This window comes from Platalea leucorodia (assembly GCF_965183815.1).
Source record: "Platalea leucorodia genome assembly, chromosome: 2".
NCBI classification, from domain to species: Eukaryota; Metazoa; Chordata; class Aves; order Pelecaniformes; family Threskiornithidae; genus Platalea; species Platalea leucorodia.
The window spans coordinates 64,865,764-64,893,437 of record NC_138824.1 but is presented as its reverse complement, the minus strand read 5'-3'; the positions used below and the strand labels follow the sequence as shown (position 1 = coordinate 64,893,437).

Sequence of the window (27,674 nt, the reverse complement as noted above, 5' to 3'; positions counted from 1 at the left end):
CAAAACATTCCATAGTATACATACATCAAGGGGGAAAGCTGATCTGCATCTCAATAGGGAAGAAGAGTTAACAACATACATCAGGAAGCTCTTAAGAAGTCATGCTTCCTTCTACCACCTGCCCATCCTCATTATAAAAAGGTCAACTTCACACAATTCAAACACATACCTACAAAGGCATAAAAGCAGGTTAAAACTAGTATTTTGATAAATGAAACAGTACCTGCTGTGCTGATTTGGCAGTAAGAGAACTAGCTACACCCATGTTTGAAACCACAGAGGACAAGTGAAGTTCCACAAAGTACTGGAAAAGGCCAAACACAGTAACTGTCTTTAAAAAGGAGGAGAACAGAGAAAGCTAGAGCGCTACAGACTAGTCATTTTAACTTTGTAATAGTCAGTAAATGCACAGAAAACAAAAGCAATGAACTCAACTTCCTGAGAAAGAGAAAAGCGTGGGCACATATTCCCTTCCACAGAAGCAATTGAGCGTATGAGAGAGCGCTCCAAGAATGCAAGAAGTCTCGCAGAAGCCAGAAGGAGCAAGCCCTTGTAGCACAGGGAACATACCTATACAGCAGAGGGAAAAGAAGAGCTTAGCAGAAAACTTTTCTGATGGTGAAAAGTGAAAGTTAAACCAGGGACTGGAAAGAATTCATCTCAGCCCCCAGGAATCAAACACGGTTGCAAAGACTGGCAAGAATCAAACTGCACTTGGTACTAACCTAGGCCCCACAGCTTGTTGGCTTTCCTATTTACGAGAGTTACTTCACCCAGGTGAAGTATTCTTATAAAGACAAGAACAACCTTAATTTCAGTTGCTGGCAACTTTTGGTTCTCGTATGTTCACTGTTAAAAGCTACTTCTATTCTGGAGCCTAACTGCTGACCCAGGTTCCAGTCTCGGGAGTCAGAAGAGATCAAAACTGACGAAATCCAAGCAAGACCTCTGCAGCAATGTTTTAAATTAATAATGATGAGACAAGATAGTCATCATGGTTGCAAGAGACTGCTACAACACTACAGACAAGAAAAAACAGGCTTCAGGAATTTTTTTTTCAGGATAAGCTGCATCTGAGAGATCTCTGAAGAACATTAAAGCTAAGTCTCACATCATGACTATGCCTAAAAGGATCTAGTTGAAAATTACAACCAAGTTACAGATCTAAGACTCTAGTATTCTGTAATAACAGACTGAGATAGCAAATCAAGGAAGAAAATAAGAAGATGCAACTGGAGGGGAAAGAATAACTTTAAAAAGAGGGTTTTAGCCTCACAACTTCAGTTTGCAATCACGCATCTGTATGGCTGCCCCCCCCAAAAAAAAGAGTAATGGCAATTATTTTAGCATGGCCCAAAAGATGTGCATTTTCATTGGAGCTGTGACAAAAGAAAGAGTGGTAAAGCCTCTCAGGGTCTCTGGGTAGTTTTATCCTACCAGGTTTATCCCCAGTCTCTGAAAGCAAGCAGAGACAGGGAAGAGACGGGGCAGGGGAGGGAAGAGAGAGAAGATGTCACCCATGTCAAGGTCCTGGTGGATTAAAAAGCAACATTAGTTCTGATATTCAGTCATGAAGATGACATTTACAGAAGACACTTTCACTGCATGAAGTTCAAAATAAAACTTCAGTGGAAGAGCGAAGCCTGTACAAAGAAATGCTGAAGGCACACAAACAATAAAGAAAAACCACAAATACGTTATCTTTCAAAAACTGTCTCTAACTTTTTGTAGATTTCGGTAGAATTGGGGATTTCTCCTGCATTTGTTCGCTTCTAAGTAATGGGACATGTTTAGAGATTTTTTTGGTATAGTTTGTTGTTGGTTTTGGGGGGGTGGTGGTTTTGGTTTTGTTGTTTTTAAAGAGATTTGCAGGAAATCTCTCACTATTTAAACCTGAAGCACCAATTCAAACTATGTCAGCATCAGCGCCAAAATCTAGCATTCTAGGAATTCAGACTGAGGAAGTCAGAGCAGCCCAACAGTGACGGAGACAGACAGACAAGCAAACAGAACAGGAGAGTTTGCTGCATGCTTACTGTTCATTCAAAAGTCCTAGACCACTCTATATAGCGAACTGTGGTGGGGCAATATGAGTTCCTGAACATCAACGATGGCTGTGAATGAAGTTCAGTAAATACAGTCAAGCTTAAACAAAAAGCATTACAATTTTTAATGAATCAACCAACTATCAACCTCTACCCAAAGCAAGAATTTGTGCAAATATGCTCTCCTTCAAAACTCACCATTTGATTTTATTTCTCGTACATAGTTACTTGGAAACCACCCTGTTTTGCCATTTAGAGTTCCTTCCCACCAGCCTCCTTCTTCCACTCTTGTAACATGAATAATATCTCCTTTTGAAAAAGAAAGTTCATCTTCGTTTGTCTGTTGAAAATTAAATTTTGCTCTCACCACCAACTGATGGTTGCTGTTATCTGTCATGTCCTAGTAAGCGAGAACACAAAGAACAAAAAGATCACGTTAGAGATTTAAACTATTCCATGAACAAAACAGAAGTATCCATAAAATGGAAATAGCCCCTCCTCCACACACAACACCCCCCCCACATTTTTACCCTAAGCATTTGTAAGGGATGATTTCCCATTCCCAGTATTTCTGTCATTTTTAATCTATGGATTTGTATCAGTCCAGGGAGTATATCACCTTATTAGAGCCACTTCAAATCAGAAGGGGGTAATAGACCTAAAATGAGAATCATTCTTAGTTCCCCCAAAAAAATCAAATTCTATTTTCTGTATATAGTATAAATTGGAACTGCCTTTGGCAACTACAAAGCAGCCACAGCTTTACATTAAGAGAGTTTTTACCTAAAACTTTCCAGGCTGGGAGGAAGGCGGAACTGAGTTGGGTTTAATTTAATTCTGGATATAAATAAAGAGTTTGCAGCTTAATTCCCCCCCCCCCCCGCCCCCCCCCCCCCCCCCCCGCAACAGATCAGGTTGGAAGTTTCCACGCCTGAATGTGCAAGTCTCCATGGCCTGCCAATGGAGAAGGACAGTGTTCTTCCACAAAACCTATGAAACAGTTATGCAGTTTACCTTGAATAAGTACTCACAAATCATTTGCCTCAAGTTTAGCAAAGCTGCAAGTCTGCAGCATGTCAGACTTGCAGCTGTCCATATATATACGTATGTTCATCCCCTATCACAGATGTGAAGGCAGATTATCGCTCTATCATAACAACTAAATGTTAATAGCTACTTTTTAGAAGTCTTTCAAATTAACGATGTTCACCATCGGCATTTTGTTCTTGGATGTAAGTTTTGAGTATCTGCATCATTTAAGCATTTCACGAGTTAGGACAGACTTTTATGCTAAAAAAGCTAAATAAGTGGACAGCTTTAAATAATCCAAATACAATCCACTGCACTGGAACTGAGAGAACAGGACTATAAATCATGTCTGTCTCTATAAGTAAGGATCAATACCTGCATTACTAAAAAAGTAACTTAGTGAGAAAACGACTGTGCAAGCAATACTAGTCAGCTATCCAGGTAGCAGAATTTCACCTACATGTTGTCTATATAGCTGAGATGATTAAAAGATGTACTGCGTAATGTCACTGGGATCATGTAACATGTCAGCTTAATTCATATCCACAGCAATCATGTTATTGTATCACAACTCAATTTAACAATCAGACTCTCAGTGGCTGAGAAACTGTAGGAAAATGAAGGCAAACACAACTTTGAAAAGACACAGAAAGCCCCAAGATACCGCAGGTCACAATGTTCAACGACTAGATCGGCACATTTTCAAACAAGTGCCTCTGCCTTAGTCCTCTGCTTGTACATCATGTGCTTTCATCCGCTATGACTGCTCAGAGAAAAAGGGCTGCCATAGTAAACAGTAAAAAGCCACAAAATAAGCAGCAACATAGCACAGTGACATCAACTACAGTCCCTTTACTCTGCCAGGATGGCTCTCCAGTAGATGAAACTGAGTACAAATTTGGTGAGAACAGTTCCAAACTGATCATCTACAGCAGCAAAACCAAATTAAGAATTTCCCAGGTTTGGCCACTAGCTCTCTTTCCCTCCTTCTTGCACTTCTCTGCCCTTTTGCAACTTCCTACAGAGCTGCTCAGATCACCAAGGTGCTAGAAATACTTAAAACTCTGATTCCTTCAGTAATCCAGCTAACAGCTAGTCCCACAAACAGTTGCATCACCAAAACTGAGTGGGTGGTGAACAGCAGAGCGGGAGCTGGAATTAGTGGCCTAGGGCAAGAACTTGCAAGGGCTCTGCTACCAGAGAAAACACATCAAACCACACCTAAGAACGCTTAAGCAGAGCACTGTGTTTAAAGTTTCACATAGCAATCATCACATAGTTCAAAACAGCCTCCTTCAAGTATGGAAAAAGCAGTTTATAGTAGGGATCTGAACCCTCCTTGCAAACCTTTTAGTCGCTAAAAGCGCCTTTCCTCACAATTACTTTCAATACAGTACTCCCTCCTGATTTTGGCTGTACTGTAAAACAACTGCCCATACCACTCAGTTACCCAAAGGCTAATAAAAGGATTCACCTTGAAACATAACAGAAAACAGGAATAACTACCAACATTGCCAACATTGAAAGTACCACCTTTGCTGAGGTTTGAATATCCTTCAATCATCATCCCTAAACTCACAGACATGGAGAAAATGAGATTTTTGCCTTTGAAAAAGCAAGTCCTTATACTGAAAAGTAAGAAATAAATCCATGTTGCCTGCATATGCAGTAAGTGAGGAAAAAAATAATTACAAGTTCACAGAAAGCTGCGTGTATTTTGGAACATCATAAGAAAAGCCGCAAAAAATAGAATGTTACAGGCTTGAAAGAAACACAGTTACTTTACTACACTATTGTTTACTTATAAATCTTGTCAATAGAAGAAAAAAAAAAAACCCAAAATCACACCACAGCCATGTTTCGTTTCTTCTAGAACTTACCAAACTCCGATACTGTCCCTGAAAGAGTTTTGAAGTTCTACTGTGTAAAGACTGGGATCCCAGAGAATCGAAAGATTTTATCCGATGAGATGAGGGACGTGCACATACAGAGTCACTGCCCAGCCCTATGTCTGTAGGAGGGAAAAAGAAAAAGTAAATATATGCAGATCTCTCAAATTCTAATAACTTCTGCTTACTTCTGTAAAACTCACGTGCCTAAAGCAGATTTGATGTATCTGCAGTTCCTCAATAATTCAAGACTTAAAAAAAAAAAAAAAAAAAAAATATATAGTTATAAATGATCTGAAATCCTGAGACACTAGCAGTTTCTTCCCCACACAGACAGGGAAACAATTTGAGCCGTTTAGGAAGAGGAGGGCTAGGGTTGTATTTCTCCATTCCTACTCACTACTATTTAAAGGTAATTAACCAGCATCATTTTAGCTAGTGGCCAAGAATTTTGAATGCATAAAACTTGCTTGAAGTCAAGCCAGCCACATCTGTTTCTTAGCTCTCCCCCCCATCTCCTTCTCAATTAAAACATTCCTTCCACTGTCTTTTTTCCTACGTTCCTTTGTCTCATCCCATTTTTGCCAACTAAGCTATTTCTTCTTTGGAGGGAGGGGGAGGGATAGGAGGAGTAGAAAGGAAGAAAGCTGCGTGCTCAAAAAAACAACAGCCCCCCAAAACCTCTCCCCTCTTTCATATGTCTCTACTCCGAGAAGCACGCCCATTTGCGAGATGTTCATCTGAAGGGCAGCATTACGTCAGGGTGCTGCTGGGCTCTCTGTGGCCTGGGAGGCATTCAGGGGGTGGCAGGGCAGGGCTCAGCTCATCCCACCACCCCAGGCAGGAGCGGGGCAGCTGGGGCAGCCGGGCAGCCCCAGCCCCGGACATCGGATACCTCACTGGGGATGGGGTGTCCTCATGCGGATTAGCAGGCCACAGCCAGACAGGAGCTGGGCTGCACCAAAAGTGGCTCCTAAGGGCCAGGGTCAGTGCCGGCCGGGGTCAGTGCTGGCCGTGGTCCCCCAAAGCACTGCTGGGAGCCTCCCCCCAGTGTTACAGTGGGATGAGGGTCGGTCCTGACTGCACCAGCTCCCTCCAGCGCTCGCAGCCAAGTGTCCAAGGCCCTTGCACAGGTGACATGTTGCAGCAGACAGACATTGCTGCTTTGCAGGAGTATGGCAAGTCGTTCCTTTTCCTCATGTTTTCCTACATACAAGGAAATAATTCAGTGAGCATCTGAGCTTCAAGGAGCCCCAAAAGCAACGCAGTATTTTCTGTCCCAAACTTAGATGTTTTCACTAGACTACACGAGCATCCCAACTGCTCTCCTGGTTTTTATGCCTCTGTTACTCTCCTTCCTAGTAGTCTGCTTTGCCTCCAATGCTGTACCTCCATCAGAGGTACAAGCACACAACTACAGGCTCTCAGTTACTTTTGGACTAAAGCAGACGACAATTATGCAATCCGAGTTATTTTTGGCCAAAGGGAAATACACATGCAGGTGCAGCTCCATGAGGAGACTGGTGAACAAAGCGTATCTGCTGTTCCATGTCAAACCTGAAGGGAGAATTTGATTCATCTTAACTGGAAAGCCTCTCAACTTCAGCACGGCATCTAACAGCAACCAAGATGAAGGAGGAGGGAAAGGGTTTTGGATGGACAATGAGCACAGAAGAAAAGTGTTGACAAAGGATGCTCCAAGTCTGCAGTGACTGAGCAGAGAACACCTCTCTCGGGTGCATCTTTTTAAATAGTCTTTGTCATCCTTCAAAAAACCCCTACAAATATACACACCCTAGTCAAATAATGCAATATTAGAATTATTCATATTAAGTTGCATATTTTGTATAGAAAGTATCGTTACACATTGAAGTCATAAAAGACCTCACACTTTGAGAGCCTGCTTTCCTAAAAGCATTTGAAGGCCATTGTATAAATATAAATGCTCGTGATTATAGTTCATTACAGAAAGAACATATATCTTTGTTTTCACAGACTGGCAGGAGAAAAATGGGACTACATCATGGGCTTTGTTTGCAAATCATAACTTTATGGCTAATTCTAATGCTCCCAAAAACTTTAAAGTTGCTGTAACCATCAGTAACTAATAGAACTTAAGGCTTATAAGTAACCTGAAGCATCTCCATGTCCAGTTTGCTATGCTTCCTATCTGCAGTCGACCAGAACAGACACACCACCAAATCCAGCATTATACCTTGACACAGTTCACCTAGGAAAACAGGATCAGGTTTATTCATGGCAGTGTGTTCCAGCCTCTGGGTAACCCTAAAACACACTACCTAGAAATTGTTTAAGTGTGGCCTGATTCCCAAAATTTTCAAGTTCACAACAGCAGATCCAATACATCAACACAAGAGCACCTTTTGAGGCTTGAATTAGAAACTGCATGTGTCTGAGCTGAAAAGAAGGAAAATTATTACAAACAAACCACATGCAAATCGCAAGTATTTTTTCCAATAGTATCTGAATACTTTTAAATGAATTTGAACTTTTGATAGACTTAAAAGGCTTGCAGACCCCATGTATCCATTGAAGTTTCCATTAAAATACCAAATAAACACATTCAATGAATTTCTCAATGGGACTATGGTCAGAAGAAAGTTCAGCTCGGCTGCTAAAAACTCAAGAATCTTGACTGGCAACGGAATGGGCATGTTTCACAAATATTAATTTGGTAGATTTCACAGAAGCTTTACACTTCTATCCATCCATCCAAAGGTTTTCAGGGTTTGTAACACCCTTTCTTCTTCTCCACCACTATCTCAGCTTCCCTATACCAGTTCCTCTCCCCTTATTTGTCTACACACAGCAGCTGGTACCTTGATCCTACCCCTCCTGAACTTAAAAGAATTTGATGGAGTGTGAACATGTGTATACTTGAAATTCTTGCAGACCCAGATGAGGATCTGAAAGCTATCTTCCAGCACTAGAGTAGGAAGATAGAGTCTAAAATGCCTTCTACGCAGTCACCCAATTAAAGAAAATTGTTTGGAAGAACAGTTGGTCAGGAAAGATTCATGCAGCTCTGCTTGCTCCTAGGAACGAGGCAACACCACATTTTGCATGCGGTTTTGATTTTTGATTTCCATACCACTACCCCCTCCCATGGAAGGGAGGGCCTGTGACCTTTCTAAGGCCAGCTGCAATTGTGCCTTTTTGATGTAGGTGTTAATCTATTGATGTCTGGACCGAACAGCCGCACTTTTCCTCCCCTTTAAAGACAACTATGGTCAGTGGACAGCAGCTTGAAAAATGTACTGAAATGGTTTACATTTGCACTTGCAGTTAAGATGAAAGGCAGTATCTTCCACTGGTGTAAGTAGCTTCAAAGCCGTCAATGGTATTTCTCCATGCCCATTCATTAGAACTAAGAATTTGGTTGTAAAACTCACTCCTAAGGGGTGTTTTCTGATGCAGGGAAGAAAAAAAAAAAGCGACAAAAAAAAATCCCTGTTGTAACGGACCAGGGGAATATTATAAAAGTGATAACATACTTATCATATTACTATTAAACAAAATAACACTGATCCATCACTGGCTTCCTTTTCCTCCCCACATAAAAACTGACAAGCACGGTCCATTTTTAAATAATCTCTCTCTCTCACCAGACTCTAACCTCATGACCATTACTGGAACTTGCTGGTGACAAGTAAAACCCCAGCACAGAGCAGCAAAAAGGGTCACCAATGTTAACACTTCTTGACTGTCCCAGGGTCCAGTTGACATCGTATATCACAGCCTCACCCTACAAGAAAGCATGGAAACCTCGCACCTGTGTGCTATTTCTACAGTTCTCTCTTCCCCACAAAGAACTTGAGGTAGGTCATTTATAACTTCTAGCTGCTACCTAAATGAAACATGCGTGGACTAAGGAATCAGAGATGTTGGCTATCCTTTTAGGAAAGGGTGGTGCTGGGGAATGTGGGGGTGCGGGGACAACACGACAAAAATACTGACAAAAGTGTTCAAACACAGGAATGACAGAGTGGGGCAAAAGTCAACTTTTAGTATTCCAAACTGAAAAAAAAGGAGAAAAAAGAAGAAAAAGGGGCCTTTTTCTAAGAATTCTTGCCAGCTAAAAGGCTCAGCCTTAGCTCCACTGCAAAGCTTCCTTCTGCAGCAGAGGAGACTAGCGAATCCAGAGAGCTACTGCCAAAGTCATAACAACAAACTGCAACAAAGAAACTCTTCTAAAACACTGCACATGTTCACTTTATCCTGAGTATAGCAACAGGTATACACACTGATACAAGTTGAAGGTAAGGTAAACAAGCACCACGACAGAGCAGAGCCTACTTACCTGCAGTCACCTTATTTAAAGCCACAAGAGAGCTGAGAACTTTGCTGAAATTCTGTCCCTGATACAGGTCATTTGCATCAAAAGTCTGAAAATGAAAAGAACATAGAATAAGACATAGAAACAAGCCTTTAAACTAAGCATTTCTGTGCTATCATGCAAACCATGACTGTAGAAGCTATCAAGGTGTCAGTCTTTCAGTGGCTGTAATGGACCAGTAAAACTGTGGGGGCTTTTTTCCCCTTTTTTAAAAACAAACAAACAAAAGAACAAACCCCATCATTTTTAAATAGAAAGAGAATATAGAAACAGCTGCATTTGAGAAAAAATGAAGAACATAAAAGCTAAAAATACCAAGTGTCATCTAAATTACACACAAGTTGAATAAAACATAATTATCAGAAGAGAAGCTTTCCCCAGACAGTTTGGCCAAGAAAGCTACTGGGTACCATTACTCTTGGCATACTCTTCTGTAGCAGCTCGCAGGCACTGTACCCGATGGTTCATAAAATACTTTTTAAATTACTACAAATACTTTTAAAAGTACTACAACAATGTACATGCTATCCCTACCCTACAAGACACAGAAGACGACAGGATTCCTGAAAATTAATGAGTTTTCCAAAGAGTGAAGTTGCTGGACAGGTTAGATGGAGAATGAAGTTTGGGAAGGGCAGGGATGAAAGCTGGGGGTCATTTTATTTTTATTTTTTAACTGTGGGAAAGAGAACCAAATCTCTTGTAGAAAACATTGTAGAAAACACTCCAGAAACTTTCAAGCGCTGGGTGATGACATTAAACATCTGGATTTTCAGGGGGGGAAAGAGGAGATAAAAAAAGCAAGAGAGACCCATAATATTTGCCTGAGGTAATGGAAACACTCATCCAAAGCCTCATGAAAATAGCTCTTGCAATAGATTCTGCATAGGTTGAAAGGAGTCACAGTATTCCCTTGTGCAAGACTATAAAGAGGACAATAAAAGACAGCTATTACAGTTGTGCCAACTGATTTAAGAAACAGAAAGAGTTTCCCCTGCAGCATAGCTGCTTTTATCTGAAAAGTCAACAAAAACCTGTTTATTTTCCTGATAACAGACCCATCCCACAGGCACTATCAGAAAGTCTGTACCCCAGAAAGCAGCCTTCAGAGGCAGGAGAGGAAAAACCTATATTCCCAGGGGAGAAGAGCGTAAGGGACAAAGGAGGACTGGGAGGAGAAACAGGGAGGCTGGTTAAACCTGAGAGAAGTGAAAATTTTCATGAAAGCTACCTAAAGTAACTACAGAAGGGACTGCCAGACCAGTTGTGACTGGTTATGTGATCTACTAACAAAAGCAGAGCAGATTTGGGCAACATTTAATGACAGTATTATTCAGTAAGGGGGAAAAAAAAAAATCTCCCAAAACATTCACAGCATTTGAGGTTCTTGCATATGTTAACATGCATATTTTTTTCCCCTCAGACTGAGGATCATCTCTGGTCCCAGCGAGCAGCAGCTCTACCTCAGCTGTACAGGTGCTGACATCTCTCAAGCTCAGGTAGTGTGCATACAGCTCAGAAGAGCAACGCCACAGAACAGACACAAAATCAAGCAGAGGCAAACACTAATACTCTCCAAGCAATTATCACTCACATAAGATAAATCAAATAACTATTTCACCAGGTTTCACTGGGCTACAGAAAATTTAACTACTACTCTTATTTATTTGAAACTGCAAGAAGTAAGAAGAGGGACCAGGGAATTGCCTAGATGTGAACTTTGTAAGTTTTCCTGAAACATGAGGAAGTATTTAAAAGCTATGTGCCCAATAAAAGACGTTAAACAAATAAGAAATTATCTGATTTTACACAAAGAGACTAAAGATATGTTAAGTTTTATTAATAGCATAATTTATAAGAGAGATGAGAAAAGATACCAATAAGGTGACAGCAGAATACATAAAAGCAAAAGCAGACTAGCTTAACCACTGCTCAAATTGGGGAAAAAATATCAAACTGTTTTGGAACAAGAAAGCATCAGGAGTGTAAAATTTTCATTGTTAGCTATATGCTTATTGTGGTAGCTTTTAAACAAGCAAATCAAAAGTATGAACAGAGTCATGAAATAATGGCTCTGATCCCAAAAAAAAGGAAATACAAGAGATACAGACACTTGCGCAGACACCAGAATTGGATCGGAAAGGTACTACAGGGGAAAGAGAGAAGACTATTAAAAAAGACATGTTAAGAAAAATGTTAGAAACTATAGCTTAGATTTACAAAAATTTAAAAAAAAAAATCCTATATCCACTTTAAGCTCACCTTCATTTTGGATTCTGCTAGAGCCAAGAGCTCTCCAAAGTCAGGCTAACTGGAGAACAACAGGATGCGAGGAAGCCTCGTTTCCTGCTACGCCGAGACTATAGGGGATACCAAGAACGATTTGATTGGATCATCCCAACACGTATGGTGCCACAAAAAAGCCTGTATCCAGGACACGCATCCAGTCTGCTGCTTCACAGGAAACAACACAATGGGAGGATACGAGAAATGTTTGCTTCCTTGTGATTTTAGAAAAAGCAATTCTGACGGGAAGCCACCCGCAGCACGCTCACGGCCAGCACGTTCATTAGTAGCATTTGACAGAGGGGAGGGGAGGGACATGACACCGTCCAGAGAGATTTTCTCCTAACTTAACAAATGTTTAAGAATAAACTAATCTAGAGAGATAAAAAGTGAGGAAAAAACACTTGGGTGCTCTGAAGTTTTAAGGCTAGTTCATTATGAACTCAACTACTTGATTATAAAAACCTTGCTTTAAAAAACCAAACCAGAACAAAAAAACCCACCACAAACCCACACAACAAAAAAACCCCCCCAAACACTCACACCCTTCTTCTATCTTAGTAGAGGTTTGCTCATTTCACAATGTGTTTGAAAACTCTCTCAGACATGAGGAAAAGCATCAAGACACTTTAAGAGGAGCTTCCATGGAATTGCTAGAGAAAACAGTCTGCTCCAGGTTTCAAGAGAAGTCCGACTTGCATATGGACTACCATCTTCATTCTGGTATTTATGGACAGATCAGCTGTGAGAACTGACTCTTTAAATCATCATATCCCGATGTGAGAACGAGTCATTCAGTAACTTCTCTATTCAATGTCACTGGATGATAAACTCTCCCCCCGATACAACACCCCCAATTCTGCCACTGCAAGAATCAAGGCTGAATTTTGAGATCCAAGTATCAAGCAAAGTTATTTCTATATTGCAAACTATTACCACATAACAAGGTCTGCATGCTAAATTATATTCTATAATACTAGCATAATCCACTTTTCAAATTATCTCAGAAACACAACGTGAATTCAAACTTGCACATGCTTACAACAGCTCTTAAAACCTAAAAATGCAAACACTAAGAAAGATATTACCTTGGAAATATCGTCTTTTAAACATTGTGTGACGGGCCTATATAGACGTTAAACATGGCTTTATGGAAAAGTATTTCCAGTATACCCTTGCTTTCCAGGCAAACAGTATTTTTAATTCTGCAGAGACTCCACCTGTGATGAAGTTTATCCTCTCGCTCATCCAATCCTTATCTTCCACCAAGACAGTCAGATAAAACATTAGTCAGGATGTACGTGTAAAACCATCATAAATCACATCAGATGCGGATCCAGCCAAGCCAAACCTTCTGAACAAACTATTTCAATAAAATACTTTCATTTTTAAATTCCAAAGAATTGACCACCTGCAGATATGTCTCATATAAGCATTAACATAAAGCACACCTATTAAATAAAGACAGAGCAGGACTATATTAGGAGCCTTACACTGCAAACACTTTGCAATTATAAATAGTTAGCTGGGAATCAACGAACATCAAGTTTAGCAGGCTCATCCCCGCATGCCCCTATTATGTGCCTGTTTTAACATCTTTCTCACATTCTTCTGTTCTCTCCTGGATTTCAACATCTGACACATCAATATCCCAGGCAGATATTGTATTCTAGAAGCAGACCGGACTAAACTGCCTAATAACAAGGGGTCTTACGTGATCTGTAACACTTCGCATACACTCAAGAGCACACTGGCCCTTTTGGTCACAGGACACTGACTGCCAAAGCCTGCTGATTGCCTACACTGACCCACAGATGCTTGCTTCCCCTCCCACATACCCCACCAATTCCCAATACCCAAGCCTGGCTTTCCATAACTATGCCTGCATTTTTTGCCCCTAGGATTTCAATTGGCTGCAAACTTTATGGATAACAATTTTATGACCTCTTTCAGGTCATTAATGAAATGTTAAATAACATGGTTGAGTACCAATGGCAGCAAATCCCCTACAGCAAGGTGTACATTGGATGGTCAGTCCACATTTGTAATTGTATTAAAGCCTATTAATTAGCCAATTTTTAAATTCATTTCATACGAGCCATATTGATTTTTCCATCACTGACACTTCTTAAACACCAAATGAAAGGCCTTAGAGATCCATTTCATCCACATACTGGTTGTTCAACTACCAAATCCATCTTCTCATTTTAAAACAAGACCGACCTCTGCATGCATCTGTTTAAACTCCATCACATTCAAAATACCCATGGTAACACATTCAGGTCATTTAAAGACATCTAAACCACTAACCCCGAGTGGATAGAGACTTCTGTTCAAACGGTGTTTATGACCTAATAGCAAGGAGGAAATAAAACTAACATAGCAATGCTCATCCCTCATATCCCTGCAACAACCAGTACCTACTGAAATTGGAAAAACATTAACTGCGGAATTAGTGACAGGAAAAGGAAATTGGAAAATAACATTGAGAATATACCTGGTGAGAGCACACTAAGGCATACAGTAAGCCTGCAGCAGCATTCTTTCCTTCAAATCAGTCAGTTTCAAGGCCTCAGGTATCCTTTACACTATTTTATTCCCCCCTTCTAACCCATGAAGTCAGAAGACAGCTATGGAGAAAATGTTTTTTAAATTAAGGTATTTCTCCTGATAAGGCAAGGTCTACAACTAGAGACAGGAAAAAAAATCAGGGGTGGTTCAGCCAAGCTTCCAGACACGCACTTTTTCTTCAAATGTGTCTTCTACCAATCTTAACTTGCTTGTATCCTTAAACCACCAGAACATCAGTAAGGCTGTATCGAACACTCATAGTAAGAAAAGTTCATATACTGGTTAACAGTAAAACAAAAAGGTTTTTCTTCATAAGTATTTCCTTGCTAGACTAGTGCCTTGAATATACACAGGTACAGTATTCCCAATGAATATTAACATTTTAAGCATCTGTCTGACAAAAATAGATGACAGCTTTCTTTACAGCACTGAACCATAAACTGCAGCAGCTGAGGAGCTGACTTAGGAGCAGTCCAGACATCTGTGCAGCACAGATAGGGCTGCCACTGCTAACCTCGCCAGCCAGCCCCAAAATAAGCTGTAACCCCTAAGCTGCGTGTACTAAACTGGCAGGACACTTTCCAGCTCAGCCTGGTGGCCTCAGGGCCCTAGCGCAAAAGATTACGAGAACATTGGCTTGCACGCCCGGAGGAAATGAAAGGAAATAAGCAGGGCGGCTTGGCAAAGCGCAGCATGACCATGTACAACGTGTCGCTCCACCTGTTCCTAGTGCACAGGCTGTGGCGTTTTTGGCCACGGGAGCATGAATAAACAAGTGGTAGGGAATATAAAAAAAAAAGGCAACTCACAGTTAGAAACGGGTGACCTTCTTGAAAAACATTAAGAACTCCAACACCTCGCTTCGTTGCGCCACCACCCCCAGAGTATTTCTACCCCTAGAGCAGCTGGCAAGGAGAAGCCACAGAGGCCATCCACGGTCCACCTTCCCGTGATGACACTAACACGCCTAAGCTGGAAAAAAGGTCCCATAGGTAAGCCTACATGCAAAGCACAAATTTCTTCATTTATTCTCGTATTAGGTCAGCCGTAAGTGGAGCTGAGTCTCATTCAGCTATTATGCAGCAGCTGTTCCTCGAGCCGTGAATTATCATCTGAAAGCTGCGGCAGTAAAAGGAGAGATAAGAAAAGCAGGGAACTATGACAACTGAGAGAGGAAGGGAAGGGGGGAGAAGAAGAGATGATTACAAATGTTCTGGAAATCTCTATGAAGCATAATGTTGCCCAAATCTAGTATGCGCAGCACAAAGGAGAGCTAAAAAAAAAAATTAAGATCTGTTTCAAAAATTAAAGAGTAAGACAAAAGGAAAAGTTTGAAAATAAGTGGGAGAACAGACCTGCAGTGCAGGATTTTGGTGTGATTTGGTTCCAGTTCACAAGAGAAATTAAAACTCAGTAGTAAAGAATATATAAAACTTAACAATTCGAATAAATTTTACTGCTCATATAAACCTGCTCCTCAAAAGTAAAAATTTAATTGTACTAAAGACACCACAGTCACCTAGAAAGCTTTATTTAATCCCTACAACTAGTAATATTTTTAAGACCTAACATCTTATCTACAAAAGCAGGCACAACCAGCAATAAAAATGTATATTGAAGTTTATAGTGTCTGTGTGCACATCTCTGTGTGTGTGCATGTATCCAAATATACATTTACGAGACAAATCCAAAGAGGACAAAGGTTAAAAAAAAAAATTTAAAAAATCTTGTGTTAGAGTCCCTGAAGATGTACTAAAGTTTTCCAGCTCCGAGAGTTTTTTTTTCCCCAAACCAGCTACATCAAAGCACTAAAGATTCTGCAGAGCATTAATTTCAAATACTACATAACATTTTACCTAAGCCACTGCTTCAAAGTTAATACCTAAATATTGCCAAAACTAAAAATATACAACTCATTTTTCACAAACCCCAGCAAAAATGGCATTAAAAAAAAAATCTACACAAAGAAAGACTAAGTTCCTCTTTGGAGATAAACTGTAAAGTTAGTATGCTCAAATGAATTCTTTAGTAACAAAGTCGTAGAATTTGGTATTTTTAACCATAAACTTCTAGCAGTAGGAAACTAAGATGCAATTTAAAAAATACAAACAGAAAGGTTAGCACTGCCTACATTTGTATTAGCACATAAGAAACCACAAGCCTGTTCTAAATTTCTACCTGCACAGCAAAACAAGAACTACATCTCTCACACCTTCATCCTAAATCACTTTCAAATTGCTTTGTAGGATTTGAATCTTAGAGGATACCACACACTGATAATCTCAGCTGCCACTGAGAGACATTCAGTGGCATACAGTATTAATCCATGATTGAGTATTAAGGCTTAAGGAAGCTCACGCTCCTGGAACTACAGGCAAAAATAAAAGTTGTTGGAATGAAATCACAGCAGATAAAATTTGATCAGCACACTTGGTACTTGCCAAGGCAACAGGTTACACCTACTTGTTTAGCAGAAACAAAGCAATTGCATAAGCACCTTCTAGGGCCAATGAAGAGAGGCAGGTCAACAGGGAAACTTGGCCAGAAACATACCCCGAGGAAGACTCGGCCCAGTAAAACTCACCTCTCTTTCCAATATACACAGACAAGAACCATGTAAACTACTCTCCACAAATAAATCAGGAAACACAGCTGTGGAAATCCAAGCCAAAATGCATGAGGAATACTGTGTCTAAGAGACATAGGACCAAGAAAAAACCCACGAAGTACACCCTTGGAAATAAATACAGACAGCTCTGCTATGAAGCAGAGTAAGCGCTCAGTGATAAAAAGAGTAAAAAAAATAATTTTTGGCTAATAAGTGTACAAGCCATCACAGACTGCCAGCACATCTGATAAACAAGGACATGGTTAAATAGTCATACATTCTGGGGAAAACCACAAGTGAAAGGTGAAGGATATCCTACTGAACCATAATTAGCTTTTCTTTCTAAAAATAAGAACTGAAAACTCCACCTTATCCTTCTCCCAACAGTCCAATTCCTAAGAATGAAAGAACCAAAGGCGTCCGAATGAGGAATAAACATTAGACCCAAGCACTTCACTTGTCCTGAAGTACAACGTCCACCTGCTTAGATGAAGGCCTGCTGTACAGAACAACGATAGATTCAGATGGCCAAGACTAGGTGCCCAGTTAACTACAAGTTACATTAATTTCCTAAATTTGCTGATAGGTTCTACTTAGTCTTCCGTGCTCTACTAAGCCAGCCATGTACCCTAGCAATGCTCGAGAGGTCAAAGCTCAGTCTCTGCACTGACAGAACTGTCTCACAAGAAACCAGCAAGAACTTTCTCAAGTGTCACGAAGTATTTTTCTTCTTGAAAGTGATTGTGTCATCTGACCCTGTAATGAAAAAACACATTACTTCTGTGGTGCTTACCAGCATAGATACTACAGGAAAACTGCAATGTGTCAGTAACTTTTTGCTAAAAAGAAGGCTCCTGCTCTCATAGCATTTCTTTTAGACACCACAGATAGCAAACTTATTCAGCACCAAAAGGTGTGAGTCAACTAGAAGCCAAAACCACCATGGGGATTGGATACAGTGCCACGCCTAATAAAAAGGCTGGCCCTAATTTCAGAAACAAAAGCAAACAAACAGCAGCAAAATCCACAGAACTAACAGGAGAATTTCCCAAAAGAAACAGGTTGCAGAGGAAACCAGCTTCTAGGTCCCACTTTTTCCCCCCAAGAACAATGCTAACATCTACTCCAGGACTGTGCCTCAGAGTAGACGCTTATACTTAATGAAACCAGTTTCTTCTTCTATGAATAGTTCATTAAAGATCAATGTAGCAGGAGAAAGCCTGTAAGTCAGTGTTTACGCCTTTCTATGAGGCAGATGCTGATAATTAGTTTGAATTAGTTTGTCAATAACTTGCAATTACAAAAAAAAAAAAAAAAGAAATGGCAGATTTTGGTCTTACAAATTCAGGTGATGTCTGTAACAGTATCAACTGGTCAGGTTTGCAAGACCGATCCCAGATACGTGTGAACAACTGCAACTTGTGGGAGCGGCTGGTCACTTGAGTGACTGCACTTTTTTTCTTTTTTCAAATCACAGTAGTAAATTGTGGTTTGGGAAGCTAGTCCTTCATCCCACAGGTTCTGCTACTTCAGACCCTGTTGAGCACCTATCCTTCCACCAACCCCATGCAACACCCCATTCAATGGTGCAGCATGGAGAACACAAGCCTTCTTGAGTCCCAGTTCAGAAGATGTCTACCATGCCCTGAAGTACTAGGTGAATTTCACAGGCAGACACCCACCTTCTCCTCCATAATTTACAGACAAATGTCGTACTTGCAGGCAAAGTTACTGTAATGGAATCTGCAAACTGTTTCTTATTTTAAAAGTATAAACATACATTATGGCTCCATCATTTTCATACATCTACAATTTCTTCCTGACTTTTCTTTTTTCCCCAATAATAAGTTAGAAAGAAACAAGTTAGGAAAAAGCCTTAATGGAAGAACAATGCAAAAAATGACTCTGCACAACACCGGATCAACACTTCATGCTAACTGAAATTATCGAGAGTACTGAAAATGAAGACTGACCTCAAGCAGATCACACATAGTCATGGCAGAAATCAAAATGACAGGACAGCAACAATGACAGTTGCTTAAGACTACCTAAACAGGCTGCTCAACTGGCCTGGCCACGGTCTGCAAGCAGATCCTGAACATAAACATTCAGACCTGAACCATCTCTCTGCAAGGTTTTACAAACTACTGTGTGCCAAGGGCTGAACTCAGTAGTGACACACTGAATGTTTTAAGGCTCAGAATAAACCAGTTTCTAAAGAAGAGGGAGTCGATATATTCAGGAAACTTGCAACTAGGTTTCAAACATTAGGAAGGGAGATGTCTCCTTTTGGAAGACAGCTAAACTGTGAACATCTCCATACTCTTACCTAAAGACACAGGAAGGATGGCTTACCATAACTGATTTCAGAAGCCTTCTGTCTAGATACATGTTCTGCCAACACTTCTCAACTAATTTCTGAAGTATCAGCTTAGTTTCAAAAGCCATACTTCTGGAGTGAGGAGAAGAGGCCTATATAATGAAGCAAAAAAGCTTAATTTATGTAATGAAAAATTAAAATAAATTAAATTTAAAAATAAATTAAATAAATAAAAGAAGACTAGGAAAACCAACTTCTCTGGGTCTAAAATAGGCAGTGTTACCTGCAATCCAGCTCTCCATTTGCAAACCAGGGAAATAGTAGCTAAATACCAGTTTAAGTAACTAGCATCAAATCAAACTATCACAGACATAGTTAAGATTGCTGAGACAGACACACCCAGAGCATGTCAAAGAGCCACAGCTGGGGGCAGGGGGAAGGAGTCATCTTACTGCAAAAGATTCTGTACTACATGAGGTTATCATCTGCCCTCTTAAAATAGCCTGCTGGCTGTTTTACTACACTACCACGTGCTCTAACCCCAACTTAAATGCTATCACATGCTCACGTTTCATCTGGAACAAACGCATACAGCCAAGTGATCAGATGATGCACAGATTCAGCATCAATGGAGAACGAACTACATACAAAGCAGGAGGCACAAAAACAGCCCCACTGACCTCAAATACTCTATTTCACCTACCTCTTATCAGCATGCTTAGGAGTCTCATTTTGTTGTGTGCACATATTAACAGAAGAAACAGGAAAATGCTTGTAGCATTAAATATGTATTAGTAGCTGGACAAGGGGAATTGGTATTTTGAGATTTCTGGCATGGGTCAGAATTTCACCAAGCGCAATTAGACGCATGGAAAAAAGTGGGAGAGGGAAAAGATAACAGAAATGCATGAAAGAAAGGAAGGAAAAAAAAAAAAAAAGGGAGTGGTTAAGAAGGGATTTATCAGAAATCTCAATTGCTTCCTGAATATACTGTGGAAAGTGCCAAAACTTAAGAACAAAGGCTTACTGAATTTCCATACAGCCTGTTGAAGCTTTCATTTAGAATCACCAACTGGAAAAAAGTAATTCCAAAATAATTAGCAGAAATGAACAAGCCCCCAAAAACAAGATTTCAGGTTTCAATGAGATCAGAGTGAACTCATTTCAATACTTCCATTTTAAAAATTCACTGAAGAGCACAAAACTGCATGCATGCCCCCTGAGCTACGGCTCCTCCCAAGCGAGCCCTTTTCGATTCATAGCTTACCATTTTGACTTCAGCCAGTACAAATACTGTTAAAAAGGAGCCTAGGGCTGGATCTCTCCCTCTCTCCCAGGCACTTGCAAGAATGTGATCCAAGATCCTCCACAATTTATAAAATCCATTTTGGAAGAGCAGGCACAAAGCGTTACCCAGGAAGCAGGGACGAGCCTCACCACCACCTGCTCTGGTGACTGACCGACCACTCCTCCTGTCGCAGGGCTGGTGGAGCTGCCTAAGCAGCAGTGGAGCAGCCGGAGGGCCCAGCATCTTCAGGAGAGGAAGACTGAAAAGCCAATTTAACGCAAGAGCCTGTAACTTGAGGGCATTCAGCAGCTGCCAGAGTCATCCCTATGAAGGGTGAGGCAGACACCTAGGGGCAAGACACACGGCACAGGTTTAGGTAAACCATACCTGCCCAGGATTCACAAGCCCACAGTATCGGAGCAAGTTCTCAGGAGGGAAATCTCCCACAGTCCCTGCTCCTACACCACCTCACACTCCTTTCACTCAGGGGGTCATTAAACCCCCACAGCAATTCAGTTCTAGCACCTGAACTGGCCGAAAATTAATCCAGCAAGACGCAGGAAGTTTCCTGCAAGTTTCACAAGCTAAACCAGTTCAGTATTGGATGAGATTAGCACCTGCGCCAACACGTGGGAGAGAAACATCTTGTCTGTCAAGGGAAAAAGATTCACTTGAGGTGCTGGGAAACGTCGAAGTTGTTCAGGTATTTTCCAACAAGGAGGGAGAAAGGAAAAAAACCTCCACACAACTTAGCTACAACCTACCCCCACCCCTATCATCTGACATCATGCTGATGTTCAGTAGTAAATTTCTGTAAGAAATTCAAACTTGCAGTTTATGGGACTATCTATAAAAATTCCCACATTCCAAATATTAATAAAAGATGGCCTCTAGCAGGTTACAAGCAACAACAAAAACCAAAATCCACACCAATTCTGCTTATTCATAGTAATGCCTGGGGACACAATCTGAAAGAAATAAATACACTTTTTCCAAGAAACTAGTTATTGCGAGAATTTTATAGTTCTGATTCATCAGCTGACAGGCTATACGATGGGCTTGGGTAGCCAAGCTGGCAAGGGCAGCTAGAGGTGTTACTATAAGCAGCCAGGCCCAGTTGTCTATCTCAATTCCTCCTTTTCTCCTAAATATTCTCATCTCCACGGCCAAGGATTCTTCTAGCTTCATGCCATCACCTTCCCCACTACAGATGCCCTAACTTCAATGCCCTCTCCAAAACACAACCACTCACACTCCAGCCTTCACAAAACAGAGTCCTAAATCCAGCCTCTCACTTGCAACACATACTACCTCACCAGCACTGCCTGGGCCCTGATCTGGCATCCTGATCCAGAAGGCAGGCCCCGGGTTTCCACAGCAGACACTGAACAGAGCAAGCTTTGGCCACCATCTGATCAATGGTACCCATACGGAGATATCCCATTCCTGTCACCTCCATGCAGCCAGCCAATGTCTGTGGTAAGTGATGCCCTGTATGGTCAGGAATGCATCTGTCCACACACACCAGAGCTTGGGACCTTCTGATGAAGACTTGGGTATGCTACCATGTGCTTTTCCAAGTCATAACAGTTCAGTGACCGGCAAAGATTGTTTCAGTGTGAGCTCTTTTGTTAATGTAACTGCTGCTCATGCAGCAGAACATAGGAGTTAAAGCTGCTCCTCTTGACAAACAAGGATTTCTAGCAGAGGGCCAGACACTACTCCAAGTAGCATCTAGGGATGCCATCTGTGGAATCAGGACAAGCACTTAAGAAGAATCGATGACAGCCTATCCAGCCCCAAAACCTGCATCTAAGAGTTGCCAATAAGGAAGAATATAGAAAGGCAAATATTACATAGTGATACTTAACCAAGATGTTCTTCCAACAGTTTGTGTCTCAGGGACTATCTACATTTAAAAGCCTTCTGGATTTTTAGACTTCTCAAGTCACTTCTGTAATCCATGTAATTTTAACTTCTACAAAAACCCACAGAAATTATTTGCACAGCTCAGTTACAGTGTGAAGAACCACTTCCTTTCATTTGTTATGACCTTGCCAATTGCTTGCTTTTTCTGAGTAGCCCTTAGCTCCTGTGCAAGGAGAAACAGAAAACAACCTTCCCCATGCCACCCACTACTGAGACCCTATTGACCTTAGATACGCACCTCTTCTGTCAACAGAAGAGTCAATACATTCATCTGCAACTCACATGGACTCCATTCCTTCCTCTTCTTGTAACAACTTCTGTCAAGTCTTGAAGTGGCAGACTATTCCATTTCCTTTAAATTCAGCATTTCTCCTGGGCATTGCTATAAATAAAATTCATCTCAATGCTACAACTCACAGGATAGTCAGAGAGCGACCGAACACAATATCTTTGCGATTTGCCAGGACTACGTGATACCCGTCAGTTCAAAGAACTCGGATACTAAATTGAAATTTTAACTATAGCATGCAACATAGTACTTGGCACAGCCTCAGTAGCAGAGGAATGGAAGGCAGCAAACACAAGCCAAGCCTTTAAAGATCAAGGAAGTGAAAGAAAGGAAGAGATCCAGAAAACTACAGACCAGTAAAGCGAATGCCTAAGCCTGGTAAATTGATAAAAGCTATAATAAAGAACAGAATTGGTGGGGTTTGCATAAATATGGACATAAAAAAAAAAATTAACATTGCTTTGGTAGAAGAAAGTAATCTTTCCAAAATGCATCTATGCTCCTTGAAGCAATTAGCCATAAACATAGGGTAGTCCAGATAACACACCATATCTGAATATCCTTTGAAAAGACACCTCATCAAGGGTTGCTTTTGTTTTAAACAAAGGTAACATGAGCTAGGAGACTCCTCTTGAAGATTCAGAAGTGCTCAAGAAGTAAGAAACAACAGCTATATACAAACTATTGGTTTTCACTATGAAGGGAGTATCAAAAGCATCCCATAGGAATCTGACTTAGGACCCACACTACTCAAGACAATGTACACGAGTTCACAAAAAACATGAAGAGTAAACTTTGTTGAGGATACACAATTATTCAAGGTAGTCAAAACTTGAACTCATAGCAAACAGCTACCATATGATCTTGTGGATGACCAAATGTTAAAAGCAGCAGGTGAAATCCAGTGCTAACAAATGCAAAAAACCCAAATCTCGCCATTATACTTGCATAAAAGTGAGTTCTAAATTATATATTCCCACTGACAAATGAAAAGATGACAGTCAGCTAACAACTTTAGATCAGGGATCAGCCAAGTCATGAAGTCCAAGAGAAACAATATTGGAAAATTAGAAAAGACAGAGGCAACAAACAGATGACTTTTATTATTTCCACAGTATCTCTCTAACTTAAATACAGCTCTGGTCCACCAGGATACTATAAAACAAGAAAGGGTACAGAGGTGTATGTTGTTTAAACCGCCTAAATTAATGCAATGGTTTGCATACAAGGAAAGAGTAAATAAACTAGAAGTGTTCATCTTGGAAAGAGAATACGGGATGTAGCAAAGTATACCAGTGCCATATGAAGTCCCATATAGCATGGAGAAGATCCCTAACATAAGAACAAAGTCACCTACTGCCACCAGCTGCAGCAGCTGAACAAACAAAAGGAAGTTTTTATAAAATGTATAATTTAACCCTGGAACTTACTGTCATAGGATGCTGTGAAGGTAAAAAAGCTCAAAATAGCTTTGGAAAGCTAGTAAAAAAAAAAAGCCATAGAAGGAGAATGTGCTGGTTCGGGCTGGGATAGAGTTAATTTTCTTCATAGTAGCTAGTATGGGACTATGTTTTGGATCTGTGCTGGAAACAGTGTTAATAATACAGGGATGTTGTTGTTATTGCTGAGCAGTGCTTACACGGAGTCAAGGCCTTTTCTGCTGCTCACACCACCCCACCAGTGAGTGGGGTGCTGGGGGTGCACAGGAAGCTGGGAGGGGACACAGCTGGGACAGCTGACCCCAACTGACCAAAGGGCTGTTCCATACCATATGACGTCATGCTCAGCATATAAAGCTGGGGGAAGAAGAAGGAAGGGGCCGGGACATTTTGTCTTCCCAAGTAACCGTTACATGTGATGGAGCCCTGCTTTCCTGGAGATGGCTGAACACCTGCCTGCCCATGGGAAGTAGTGAATTAACTCCTTGTTTTGCTTTGCTTGCGTGCGTGGCTTTTGCTTTACCTATTACACTGCCTTTAACCTCAACCTATGAGCTTTCTCACTTTTACCCTTCTGATTCTCTCCCCCGTTCCACCAGGGGGGAGCGAGCGAGCAGCCGTGTGGTGCTTAGTTGCCAGCTGGGGTTAAACCACGACAGAGGTCCACTGAGCTGTTAAATACACAGTGATACAGGTACCATCCCTGACTCCTCAAGAAGCTCCTCACCTATGGACTGTCAGAAGCTGGGAAGATTTAACAGAAGGTGTCATACTGTATTTTCACTGTTTTTTTATACCTCTTCTCCCAGGCATCTATTACAGACCCTTATCTCACAGGATAACAAGGTAAACAGACCTTTGATCTGAACTTGCATAGTCATCCTTAGTACAGTAAAACTATTCCTACATTTTTAATCTCCAAAGCCAAGTTAGGCAAAAAAAGTTTGTTATGCTAACTTAGTCACTACAGAAAACTCCTCGGTAAAACACTGCTTGAGCAACAATAATTAGCTTTTATTCCCCAAATTCTCAAAACCATGCGTCAGGCTTTGTTTTACAACTAATGCAGCATTTAAAAACTGAGTCAAGCAATGGAATAGTCATACTGGAAGATGCAGAAATATTCTCATGACAGAAATCACCTGCCAGAAATTTGAGAAAACATTCTACCTAGGTCAGTGCAACTGCACCCTGCTACCCAAAGGGGCAACGCTGGCTCAGCGCCTCCCCCAGCTGTACCCCACACGCCTCCCCAGCATGGGATCTGGCCACAGGGTAATCGAGGGGTGAGTCAGTTCAGCTACAGAAAGCTGGTCAGCCTTAGTCTTCCATAAGATCAGCTGCCAGAAACAACTCACTCTGCAACTACACAGTCTGTACATCTGACACCGGGGAAGCGGCAGGACTGTGGCTAAGACCGTGGACTCTCAGGATTTCCCTTCACAAGGGCAGCCCACAGCTACAGCAGAAGATGTGCAAGAAACCACACTCACCCTTAAGAGATGCAAACACAGTAATGCTAATATCACTAAATGCACCGCTTAAACACTGACATGAACTTTGCACCACTGCAAAATTAGCTAGTAATGATGTCTAGGTTTAAATGATAGCAAGGAGACAAGCAAGAAGAAACAGCTCCATATATCACTATACCAATATGTTAAAGTTATGGCACAGAACAGCAATGGCAACATTTTGTTATAAAAATTTGGTGTGGTATATTATCGTGTGGTTTTTTTTTTTCCCTCCACTTAATCTTTGCTGTTTAAATAGCACAAAAAAAATCAGCCTCAGTCTAGAAGAACAATGTATGGATTATTATACTGGCCCATCTTCACAGTTGATACTGTGAAGTTGAGACAGTTGATACTAATGGGACTTCTGCAGGAGGGTCACAATTTTCTCAGAGGCATCAAAGTTAAGGATGAGGCTTCAACCATAACTGAAACCCCTACAGGAAAGCACTTGAAACTGAAACTGTCATTTACATAACACTTTAGAAAGAAATCATACCAACCAAATCACACGGAGCTACAGCATCCTCAGAAACACAATTTATCATAGGCATCACTGTAAAGGCATAAATGGCTATAACACTCTGGCATTTAGCACGAGTCTCAGAACAAGCCTGAGTCAGAGCACGTATAAACCCTTTTCACACTGTGATCTCCCTTACAACACCACGACCACCACCACCCAAAAAAACATGTGAAACTCCTGCTGAGGTCACTGATGTGACTGACACCAGTCTTAAGACCTCAACCTTTTAGCTGTGAGATCAGAGTAGATATTCTGTTATTTGCAGAGTCATACTGCACTGGAAACATACCCTCTACAAGAGATGAAGTCTGCAAAAGATACTGCTATATTAACATAGAAAATGCCAATGCAGCGTAAAGTTCCCAACTGAATAAAAGAAATAGAAAAAAATAAGATGTCGCGCATTAAAAGCAGTAACTAGGACAGTGATGGTAAAGATCCAGCCTCAGAGGAGTTTCATACATACAAAAAAAAAAAAAACCCCACCACTAAGGTGCTCTGCACATGGCAAAAGCAGGCATCACATCAAGCAATGCCCGAGGTGATGCCCTCTCGTCTCCCTTGCTTCTCAAAGCAAAGGCACATAATGGTTACTTACACCTAACTTAGTTGTAAAAGAGGCAAAAGCTTTCCTGTGTGTCTAACCACGCCCAAAAATACAGCCTATGAGCTAAAGATAAGAGGTTACCAGGTACAGTGCTCTATCATGCATTTAAACACCTAGTGCAGATAGGTTTAAACTGATCAAATAAAAGCAAAGGCTTCTCCCTTGCCTGAGAATGGGAAACAGTGAAAGTGCTCCGAAGCCACCAAGCTGTCACTGAGCTGTTTGTACCCTGTGGGGTTGCTCTTGGAGCAAGAGTCAACTGCCGCCGTTTTTAATCCAGACTAGGACTGCAACGATGCAGAGCAACATGACACAGAAAGCAATTACAGCAAGACTTTGTTCTTAGCAAATACAATAGCTAAAAAGCTATCGATACCTGTTCAGAAGCACAAGAGCTTCCATGTGCAATACCAGGTTTGTTCCCTGTATCTGGAACAGTGATTATAATGCTCATTTTCTGTACTGCATCTTTTGCATCTCTGGCTAATTCAAATCTCTCCTGGAAGGTCCTCTTTTCCAATCAAAAAATGCTTGCAAACTCTGACTGCTTTCCAAAGTCCTGCTGTTTCCTCTCATATGAAAAACAAGTGATACCAGATGCTGCAAGCAGGAAGAAATGAAATTAAAAGAAAATATAATGGAGGAAAATGTGTCATTCTAGGTTGAAGCAGGTTGAAAAGTTAAGCAAATCTTTCCAATAGGATGCTCCATAAGCATTTAGAAAACAAAGACGTGGTTCCAACAAAATGGAGTTGCTTAAAAATCTCCAGAAATGTCCTCTCAAAAACCTTTTGGGTTTCCCCCCCCAAAAAATTTAAGTTCTTCTACAGGCGAGAAACCCTTTCAGATACATTGCAAGAAACATAATGCAAAGCTAACAAACAGCAAGTTAGGACAATACTGGAGTTTTCCAACAGATCACAGCTCCTAGCAAACAATTTCAAGTGAATATACTTTTTAACCTCTGAGAAGTAACA

At 40.9% G+C, this 27,674-nt stretch overlaps 1 protein-coding gene across 3 annotated transcripts in view; it reads right to left on the bottom strand.

Moving 5' to 3' along the window:
• The window catches only part of ARHGEF7 (Rho guanine nucleotide exchange factor 7), a gene marked incomplete at both ends in the record, with an annotated part of 126,250 nt that overhangs the window by 65,854 nt on the left and 32,722 nt on the right, over positions 1 to 27,674 (bottom strand). For 2 of the 3 annotated variants that reach the window (XM_082304892.1, XM_082304893.1), the window contains 3 exons: positions 2,244 to 2,445; positions 4,955 to 5,085; positions 9,285 to 9,369. In XM_082304892.1, the coding sequence (XP_082161018.1) occupies positions 2,244 to 2,445; positions 4,955 to 5,085; positions 9,285 to 9,369 (418 nt within the window). The remainder of the gene's footprint in view (positions 1 to 2,243; positions 2,446 to 4,954; positions 5,086 to 9,284; positions 9,370 to 27,674) is intronic. The other variant, XM_082304894.1, reaches the window with a different exon arrangement.